Below are 11,392 nucleotides of genomic sequence, written 5' to 3' on the forward strand. Positions count from 1 at the left end.
CATTATCTTCCTGTTCTTTGCATTTTATCACCTACTAATTCATAATGTGGCAATGCAGCATCTGTTTTGTAAACGTCAGGATCACATTTTTTTATATGAATCTCTTTGCTTTACAGAAACTACTGTATTGTGCTATTAGTTTACAAACACACACACACACACACACACACACACACACACACACACACACACACACACACACACACACACACATAAAACTGTACAATAAATGGTAGACATGTTAAAGGATTGCCATCCAAAGCATCAATTAAAGCATGCTGACAACTGATTATATCAATTACACAAATTAGATACACCCAGTAGATTAAGGAAATACATTTCCTTTTTCAATTTAATACCTATAACTCTAACAACCACTCATCTCAAATTTATCTGAATAGTTGTAGTGTTTTGAAAGTTTTTTTTCTTTTTTTAAGGTAAGGTGTATGGTTAGAGTTAGGGCCTAGACATGGCTGGATTAGGATTAGCACCCATTACTAAGGTAGATGGGGGGATTTGCCCCCTACTCCATGTTTGTTATGCATGCTAACCCTAAGCCTGTCCCTAATCCTAACAATGTACCTAACCTTTAAAAAACTTCCCCTAAAACTACCACTGTTCAAGACAGCTCAAAACTCTCCCCTCCCACACGCACGTGCACACACGCTCACACACACACACACACACACACACACACACACACACACACACACACACACACACACACACACATACACACACACACACACACACACACACACACACACACACACACACACACACACACACACACACACACACACACACACACACCATAGAATCTATTCCTTTACCTGATCCTAATTCTAACTCACATGCACACACATTAAATCTATCCCCTTACCAAACCCTTACCCTAACCCTAAAACACACACTTGGAATACACTAAACCTGTTCTCTTACCCAGTCTCTACTCTAACCTTAAGACACACACCAACACATACCCACACACATCAACTCCTAGCTGTATCACAAAGCCACTTACCTTTGTCAACCAAGCTGGAAATTGCCCAATCCTTTGTTTACACAAACTGCCTTTTCCACAACACACACTACACTTAGACACTCACACATGCACACACACACACACACACACACACACACACACACACACACACACACACACACACACACACACACACACGTGCTCAACCCAGTAAAGTGTAAACACACACACACACACACACACACATATATATATATATATATATATATATATATATATATATATATATATATATTTATATATGGATCTAGGACGTTTGCTCGACTGAGCAAACGACCAAAATCCAAATGGCCGGGCATACTTACATGAAAGTGCTATTCACCGAAGCAGCACTTTCGCGTAAGTATAACTGTTGCCGAGGCTGTACTATGGTGCGGGTAAGTGAAATTTCACTTTTCCCCACTGTAGTGCGGTCTTGGAGGGAGAATATTAAAGTATGACGGTGTGGGGGACACCGCCCCCCAAATGGGGAGTGCAGGGGGGCAAAGCCCTCCTGCTAAAATGTAAATGAAGTGGGTTTTTTTCACACACTTTAACAAAAGCGCTTTTTCGATAAAAGCACTTTCGTTAAAGTGTGTTCGGGTTTTATGGATTCGGACATTTGCTCAGTCGAGCAAACATCCTAGATCCATATATATGTATATATATATATATATATATATATATATATATATATATATATATATATATATATATATATATACAGATGTAGATATATGGAGAGAGAGAGAGAGATATTTCACACTACTGTTTAGGAGTTGTCCTTTGATAGGTACCATGTGATATTTATTTATAACCCGCAAAGTCTCGAAGAGATGTATAAACATTCATTGTTTAGGAAACAGTAAAACAGCAGGTAATGAACCCTCTGTTAACAAATGAGTTTAGCAAAATGAAGACATCTGTATTCAGAAGTAAACAAGAATGTGTCCTCTCACAGGAACAAGCAATAATGTGCATAACTATCAACATATTTTAGACACCAACAGCAACTAATATTGACTAAAATATAAAATAAAAGCAAATAAGAATTGATTGCTTTATTTCCCAACTAAACAGGAGGAAGCTCAGTTTAGGTAATAGTTAAAAATGCATTTTCCTTCAATTCCTTCAATTACCAGTCCATGAAGGTAGTCTGTTACATAAACCTGTACCTGAACAAATGATTCCAGGACTGGAGCATGTGTTGGCCAAAATACCTGCCTTGGTTTTGCAGGTTTCTCACAGAATACCATCAAAGTCAGAAGTAGACTACATTGGCTGGGAAGCCATTTGTCCTTTCATGACTTCCCATGCATATTTCTACAGCCCATGTATGAAGCTGGGCTTAGTTGAAACACCTTACTTCCTATCAAGCTGACACTATTGCTGCAATCAGACTAGTCACCCAGACCAAAAAGGCTTAAGAAACAGTATAAGCAGCCACCAGTTCCCTTTTATACTGTGTTTACTCAGGAAGCAACAATGGCTAGATTATTTGCTGGCTTGGCCTGAAGAAGATGTAACAAAGATTCATCCAAAAAGTAGTGACCTGTGTAAGTAAGCAAACCACTTTAGTCCCAGTCTATGCAAATGCATTGCATGTTTGACTTACTGTCAAGCACAATCTGTTCTTTCAGCTGCTACAACGTATACATGTAAACACCTAATAACTGAGCCAGATGTGTATGGATGTTTAATGTTAATAACGCTAGGCAAGAAAACAATTGAAATGTTACCCTAGAGATGGTAGAAACTGCTACTTTGTTATTATCTTGCAAACCTTTGTATAAAGAGACTATCCTTTCAGTGAAACAGTTCACCCCAAGGACTTTTAATTACCATGGGCATGTCAAAAAAGACATTTTTTTCACAAACACCATACTATATCCATTATGTTCCAATGACAAAACTACTCATTACATCTTCTATACATGCTGTTATAAAGTCCACCTTGTGCATCTTCTAAACTAGAAAACAAGGCTGATCTTTTAGGCTCTGTTTACATGGTAAAGGAGTAAAATCTAAAATGTTCTTAATATGTTTCCATGTTTTGTTATAATCTGGAAACTCTTTCTAGTAGAAGGTCACTATATCACTTCTGCACGTTCTATGCTTTCTACAAAGCAGTGAAGAATAATATGATAACTCAGATGACTGATACATATACACTTATACTGTTTGAGTTTGCACAGATAATCTTTATATATGATCCAAATCTTATTCCAGTATCTTACTATATTCTTAGATCATTGTGTTTAGTAATATTACATAATTATATGCCTCCAGGAATATACTTCTGTCTACATCTGGAGTAGTGAACTTGTTGGCTTTTACTTTTCGACTATTTAAGACACTCATACATAGTTCATACATCAGTGTTAACTTTATCGATTATATCTCCTAAGACTGCTTATACATTTACCTAACATGAAATCATCACTGTATTTGACACAAAACACCCTACATTGCAGCAGCAAGCCATTTGTGCAAGCATTAAACAAAAAGAGCTTAACAATGAACTCTGAGATATTCCAATCCACAGTTTAGACTAAGTCCCTTGTTTGCTATTCAAGTTCAAAAAACATTTCCTCAGTCTAACCACATGCTTATCCATGTTACCAGCTGTGCAATGAGACCAGTCATTAGTAATTTATCAAAGAGTGTTTTGTGGTTTATGCAGGTAGAAGCTGTTCTATGATCAAGAAATACCAAAGAAGCTTAGACTGCAGCCTCAAGAGCTGAATATGGATCTCAGAAAGGAAGATGCAGATTCCTATAACTACCAATCATACAGACTTACAGCAATTACCCATGTGTCCCATGTTCAATAAAGTTGCTTTTATTGCCTCCAGAATTATACACTCTATCTTTTAATCTGTACAGAATACATTAATTAATTTATAATTTGTGTGCATAGAAGCCGCTTGCTGTGTACTGAGTTTATTTTGATCTATAACTAATCTATAACTGCAAGACTTATTTGCAATACCTTTCCTTTTAAATATAGATACATAGATTACAGCCACAATTATTGGACTTTAAGGTGTAGAAGCAAGTATAAAAATAAAAACAAAAATAAAAATGGTAAAAAAAAAAAAAAAAACTAACATCGATACTTTCATTAAAAAAAAAAACTATAAGACACTAGGTTGTTAAACATTTTCATTAAAATGTCAAAGAATGCCAGTGGACAAAGAAAATCAAATACTGGCCAGTGAAATAGACCATACAGATCACATGACAATAAATAACCACTAAGAAAACTCTCCTTATAAACAGATAATAATGAGGACCCCAAGCGAAAATAATTAAAGATATTGTTTGAGATTACGTTAAAAATTAATAACTTCATTCAGGCTTGGATATTTATACACAAACAACAATACACTTTTAATGCACTGGCAGTTGAATTCTTCCTAACTGTGTTTACATACCCTTATATATTCATGTGGCTAACATACAAACAGTTCTACCAATATAGAAAGCAAAACAGCCAGGGAATTCAGTCACATAAAAGACCTGGTTGGTAGTTTCAGAAAAACAGTACCCATGGTGAATGTCTGATTGGCTGCTGTAAGCTAAAATCTATGTCAAGTTCAATCCATCTTTAAAAGTGGGAATCGTATTATGCATGTATTCTCTATGGGTGTTTGAACACTTTTACAGAAATGTTTTACCAAGTGCACAAATACCATAGAAATACTATGATATTCAATTAGAGAATATATGCTTTCAGTTTCTTCTTCAAACACATTGTTTTTCAACTGTCTGATTTCAGCTTTGTCCTATTGCACCAGCTTATTCATGTGTAGAAACCCTAACCTTTACTTTACCCTGCGCCTAACCCTACACGTTATGTTATTAAGAGCCCTTTCCCAAACAACCCCACTATGCAAACCTAACATCGATCTCGTAATATCGAACTGCAAAATAGCGAACGCCACTGGGAAACATTACCATTGGCCACCAAAAGACAAACAAATTAACTTTACAGCCAAACTGAGTGGGGGCTCCCCCGACACCCCCCAACTAAATATGCCAACTCCGAGATTGCTCCACGGTGGAGAAAACAGCAAAATCCAGTGAAGGGCCAAGGGAAATCTTTCCCGGAATTAAATTGGCTGTTCACTGTTTTTTGCTTTTGATATTACGTGGTCAATGATTAGGTGTTCAATCACCTAATCATTCGATCACATAATATAGACCCTATATATATATGTATATATATATATATATATCTATATCTATATATATATATATATATATCTATATATATATATATATATATATATATATACATATGGTTTACCTCCATTTTGTTGAGAATGGTATGTACGATCGTGCATTTATGCAACTCGACAGAGCGAATTACAGAACACTTCTGAGGACAAACATTGAAAATGGTTTGACGGAAAACCATTTTTGACATTTGTCCATGTGTTTGAATGGCATAATGCATTCGCACTATAGCCATTCGAACCTCTGTGAATCGGTGTTGTGTTTTTTTGCTGTTGTCCTTTCGATGGAATGCACGTCGGACAACGTACACATGACCTAATGAAGGTAAACCATATATATATATATATATATATATATATATATATACATACATATATATATATATATATGTATGTGTGTGTATATATATGTGTGTGTGTATATATATATATATATATGTATATATATATATATATATATATATATATATACATATATATATATATATATATATATATATATATATGCGTACATATACATATACATATATATATATATATATATATATATATATATATATATATATATATACACACAAATATGTGACAAATATGGGTAATGAGTAATTCCTCAGATACTTTAATCTTGACCTTTAAGTATATGACACAGCAACTGCAGATTTATGATGCAGCAGCAGAACATAAGTCACCAATGTCTTGAATTTTTGCCTGGCATCTGTTGTTCATGCATTGCTTTCTGTGGTGCTTTAAAACTGGTTCCCTGTTATGAGATCGAAACCTTAGGTTATCGCACATCTAAAGGTCGATCACTAAATGTCAAAGTCTGAAAATTGCGAACGGCCGTTTCCACACAGGGAAACAAAGTTGTTTGGCAGTTACAAGCATTTTGTTCTTTCTCCGCTGTACAGCAATCTCGGAGTTGGCATATTTAGTTATGGTGGGTGTGGGGGGCACATCCTCCCACATCGGGGGGTGTGGGGGGGGGGCAAAGCCCCCCACTTCATTTTTGTTTAAAACTTTTTTTTATTTGGCCAATAGCATTGTTTCCCTATGTAGAAATGGCCATTTTCAATGTTAAGGGCTCGATATTTCATGATCGACCTTTAGGTGTTTGATAATTTAAGGTTTCAATCACGTAATATAGACCCTTAAAACTCTGGGAATACTAATCAATGCTAAGTAATGGTGTTGTTAAATTTACAATTATTTTTTTTTACAAGTGTTGTAACCCCATATATTTGGGAAGCCTATTATGGTGTCTTCTTCATAATATGATTTTTTAACTGAACAGTAATCTTAATTTGTAAATATAGGAAGTCCTAGTGTTTTGTGCAGGCAATATATACTATTCTTTGTATAGGTACTGCAGGTACTTTGTTTCTGTCTTTGAACCTTAAAATTACTTTATTTATACACACAGGCATATACATACACATGACTATACATGCATACAGACACATACAAACACACACTAGCGCACCCACACACACGTGCGCGTGCACACACACACACACACACACACACACATACACACACACACACACACACACACACACACACACACACACACACTGAATCCATACAGTCTGAGTGTTCAAATGGAATGTACATTATTAACAACATAACTGATCAGAAAAGATAGAATACAATGTAATTAAGGAAGGAAATGTCTTAAACAAGCTTAGTACAAATGACCTTTTTCATTTATAATGTTCATTTAGCAACAAAAGTCAGACATCCTGAATATAATTTTAACTGTCCCAAGAGTATAGCCAGATATTTCCATTTTGCACTCCAAGCCTCATAATGTTGTACCTCATACCTTGCCAACATTTGAAAATGTACACACCTCTCCAAATGCTACCTCATACACAGTTAGGAAATGAACACACATCCTTTCCAGCTGTTGCTTCGTATGACCATAAAAGGGCATTGTTTTCAGATGATTAACCTTAGCCCTATATAAGCTGCATCTGGATGCATGCTGAAAAATAATTTTGGAGTCATAACCTTCTGCTCTTTGCAAATCACTGTATTTCAGAAAGATGTTGACGAAAAATGTACTAGGATAATAAATGCAGTAGACCTAAAACATCCATGAATTTATCACTCATAGGGCATATAATATATGAAGTTAGCACAGTATATTTATAAGAATTCATTTGTTTGATTAAAATGAATCTAGCACAATCTCTATAAGCAAAAAGTTATTGTGGAAAGCATGCTTTCTTCAATTTCTTCCAATGCTGTAAAAGAGAATTGGAATTCCCAACCCACCTTCAGCAATCTCATAAAATCTACAAACTCATATAAGAAAGCACAAAATCAATGCTTCATATTTCAGTGGTAGTTCAGGAAGCTCAAAGATAACTGAGGGGTGATGACCAGATGAAGAAGACCAGGAGACATATTATTATTGGTATAGCATTCCTTTACACTGGATTGAAAACCTCAACTTTCAGGTCCAGAAATAAAGAGATATGTCATACTTACAACATTGTAGCCACCCTATTTGTAATATTATTTGCCTACAATGGCAAATTATTTAATATTTGCTGTAATATGTGCCACTTAGATATGTCACTGCTGCTTTACTGACAGAAGCAAAGTTACAGGAAACAGAACTCTGCACTAAAATAAATGAAAGCAGAAGATACCTATTTATACATGCACTTCTAAAAACAACACAACTGCGACACATGTTTAACACCTACTCAGCATTACTATGTGCACCAATCTATCTCACACTAAACTACTACAAATGTTTTCTGTTGAAATTAAAAGTTATTTTTTTTTTTAACAATTAGTCAAGGCTACAAGCTGAGCTATTCTCAGTTGTCATGCATCCATTGCCTCATAGCAGGCGATTACTTTACATGAACTACATGTGAAGACTCCAGCAATATACAGAACATTAAAAATATTCACTACATGACAGTATTTTTTTTTCAAAAGCATGAGAAAGAACAGAAGAGCATTCTTTAAAATCCAGTCTTGCAACCATTAAGGAGCTCTGATAATTGGGAAAGGTTTTTTTCCCCTCCAGAACTTACAGCATTGAATATTCTAATCATAACCACGGGCTAGAAGATACTTTGCTGATCCTTCATGCTTTAATGATGTACTGAGGCATACACTTCTGGTACTGTAACATTGCTGCAAACCAGGTTAAGAGTTTTGACATGAAAAAAGTAGACATGAAAGACAAAATCTTTTGGAAGTCGATGCCAAGGACTCAGGATTCTACCTTCGTGATAACATATAGTTTGCTAGCAATATCAATAACTTAAGCTCAATGACATTTTCAGGTCATTATATAGTAGGCTGGTATAGCAGAATAAGTATGCTGTGGGCATTTTTTCCTTTGGCATTGGGGGTGTGGGAACAGGGACATGGGTTTACCATAGAATGATCGCTAGTGCAGATCTGCATTGTGGAACTGCACTGGTGATTGCAGTTGTTCACATACAAACAGTAGTGATGGAATGAGATTGAATGAATTATTAGAAAACCAATTTATTTTTTTCCTCTGACCTGGAGGGTTGAATGAAAGACACTACTCCTATATAAAATATGTTCCTCCTTCCAAGCAGGAACATGCTGTTATTAACAAATCATATACTTTTATTGTTTTTGACGCTAAAGGAAGGTGGTGGGTTTTCCTCTTAGCCACCAGTAACTTTTACCCTCTCATCACATTACTCTGCATATTTACAAGAGAAACCAGGCATGCAATACCCATAATGTATTTTACATGTGCTACTTGATGTTACTGTATAAAACATACTCTCACGTTACTTTGGAAGGGTTAATCCAGGGTTCCCTAATCAAACTTTCCCCCTGCTCTGGACAGCTGCAAAGTACTCCGAAGAAACAGCACTTCTAATAGTTAACTGTAGGTTTACATAGCGGAAATTTTGCTTACTAACTGTTACTCAAAAATGAATATGAAATGCATGGATTACATCCAATAAATCATTTACTGTTCTGAAATTCAAACCACTAATTCTATAAACTGGCCATTTCTAAGTTAGCTCTTCCCTGGCTTACTCCTCATTTTAATAAAGCTGCCAAGGACAGTATTGCCTCTTGTTGGACCTTGTGTACAGTTCACGGCAGTTGCCAGAGCCAAGGGCTTCAGCAGCAGCAGGCGTGCCTTAGGAGGCTGGCTGCACACATTACATTTCCAGATAATCACATTCCACTGACATAGCCATGTTCCGCTCCATATAAGCTAAGCTACACTTCATCACCAAACTTTTAATGCAACCACTTCCATGCCTCAGGACCTAAAAAGGACAGTCTGTTTCTGGAAAGTTTATCTATCAACCAGAAAGCACAGCTATCAGTCCGACAAGCTTTCTGGTCCTGATCCCGCACTGATGGCAAGTACAAATATGCGATGTTCTGCACCTTTGCTCCACATAAATGAAAGCCCCCCCCCCCCCCCTTCTAGCGCCACGCAGCAGATTACTTTCTTTTTCTGTTTTAGCTGTTGCAGATAACTACAGATACGGATGCTGCAGTACTACTACTACTGCCCTACACTATTTCCCACCACCCCTAATCAGATACTGTTGTACCTCTCTTGACATGAAGTTAACCCAAATCCAGAGACGGCACCAATGACCAAGTTTCACGCTCTTGATCCCATTCGCCTGCAGAAATTCAAAACTGCACCCCCCGGTTTAGCTCACAGGCTCACTCACTGCTAGTTTTCTACGTCTCCAGGCTGTAAATGTGACCACCAAGCAATACAGCTATCACAACTATTCATCAAAAGTAGAGAGGCAACTAAAGCACTTGCCAAAAGGGTCGGACACACACACACACACACACACACACACACACACACACACACACACACACACACACACACTGTCAGCTATGTGCACTGGGGACAGAGTACCTAGGGAGAGCCATCATCTCTTCTAATTTCTTGTTGCAATGCTTACCTTCTAACAGTTGCGCGGATGTCAGACAGGGGAAGAAGAAATAGATCAGCAGCATCATACCCGTCCACCAGCAAACCCTGGAGGGCATTAAAACAAAACAAACAAATAAAAATCATTAGGCATTAGCCGGGTTTGCAATTTTAAACAAATAAATTGTGCATGCCGCAATAAAACGGACTTTGCAAAAGAATCGCAGCGCTTACCGATGGAACATTGTACTAATAAAAACCAAGACCCAAGTGAAAGTTTAGCTGTACATGGGTGTACTTCTGAAACTGTTAGTTAGCCTAGTTGGATCCCGCTTTTCTCCCTTCAGCTAACAGCTTCAGAATGAAACAAAGGCAGCTCTCAGAGCTTCAGTGACTCACCACAATCAGTCCTCCAACATGAAATCTGATCCTCTCCATCCAGACCACCGCCTTACCGTGCTTAACCTTCTCCCCCCACCTAACTTCTGCTAGCCAGAAAGCACTTCTGTGCTCATACCCCAGTTCGTTTTCTTATATGCAGAGACACCTTCATTTGCAGCTATATGCCAGAGTCTGTGGTCTACAGTAAAACACCTAAAACGCAGAGCTGCATTTAATATATAACCAATACAATTAAAGTGAAAAAAGATTATTTCTGAATAGTGGTGAGTAAATGTGAAAATCAAAGTTATGACAGCAGAAAAATCCCAAAAGGTCTCAGTCCCGCTGTACCCATTTCATTTCTAATTTTATTCAGCTATTCTGTACTAAGGCAAAGCGTTTTTGTCCTAAGTCTCAATATACTAATCCCGGGGCTTGTTCCATTTTCTTAGCACAGTGTTACTTAAATAATACACAATACCACTTCTATCGATGTTCTATCTATGCCCTCTTCCTCCTACTACACATTCCTCTTATGCAGTAGACCTCTTACCTGTCATCTCACTGTTGGCCAGGTAACCTGTTATCCTAAAGGAACAGCCTTTCTTTTTTTTTCTAACAGCACAATGAATGCTTTTCATATTAACCTTCCTACACTTTCTCAGACTGTTTAATTTATGTTTCCAATAGTTTTCATAATGAATGCAGGCACAGCATTCCAGGTGCAAGATCACAATAGCTGTGCAGAATGGAATTATGACTTCAGCATTCCCTAGATTGCATACCTCAGGCTATGTGTCCTTATGTTTAGCTAGCCTTTGT

General features: G+C 37.0%; 1 protein-coding gene across 1 annotated transcript in view; it reads right to left on the reverse strand.

The window, feature by feature from the left end:
- LOC122796547 (collagen alpha-1(XV) chain-like) overlaps nucleotides 1-10,573 on the reverse strand; it is a 1,635,928-nt gene extending 1,625,355 nt beyond the window's left edge. The window contains exons 1-2 of the mRNA XM_044065114.1: nucleotides 10,424-10,573; nucleotides 10,221-10,297 (exon numbers count right to left, since the gene is read on the reverse strand). Coding sequence (XP_043921049.1) covers nucleotides 10,221-10,297; nucleotides 10,424-10,434 — 88 coding nt within the window. The 5' untranslated portion in view covers nucleotides 10,435-10,573. The remainder of the gene's footprint in view (nucleotides 1-10,220; nucleotides 10,298-10,423) is intronic.
- Between the last annotated feature and the right edge of the window lie 819 nt (nucleotides 10,574-11,392).

Source organism: Protopterus annectens, chromosome 3.part0, assembly GCF_019279795.1.
Source record: "Protopterus annectens isolate FY-2018-M chromosome 3.part0, PAN1.0, whole genome shotgun sequence".
Taxonomy (NCBI): domain Eukaryota; kingdom Metazoa; phylum Chordata; order Ceratodontiformes; family Protopteridae; genus Protopterus; species Protopterus annectens.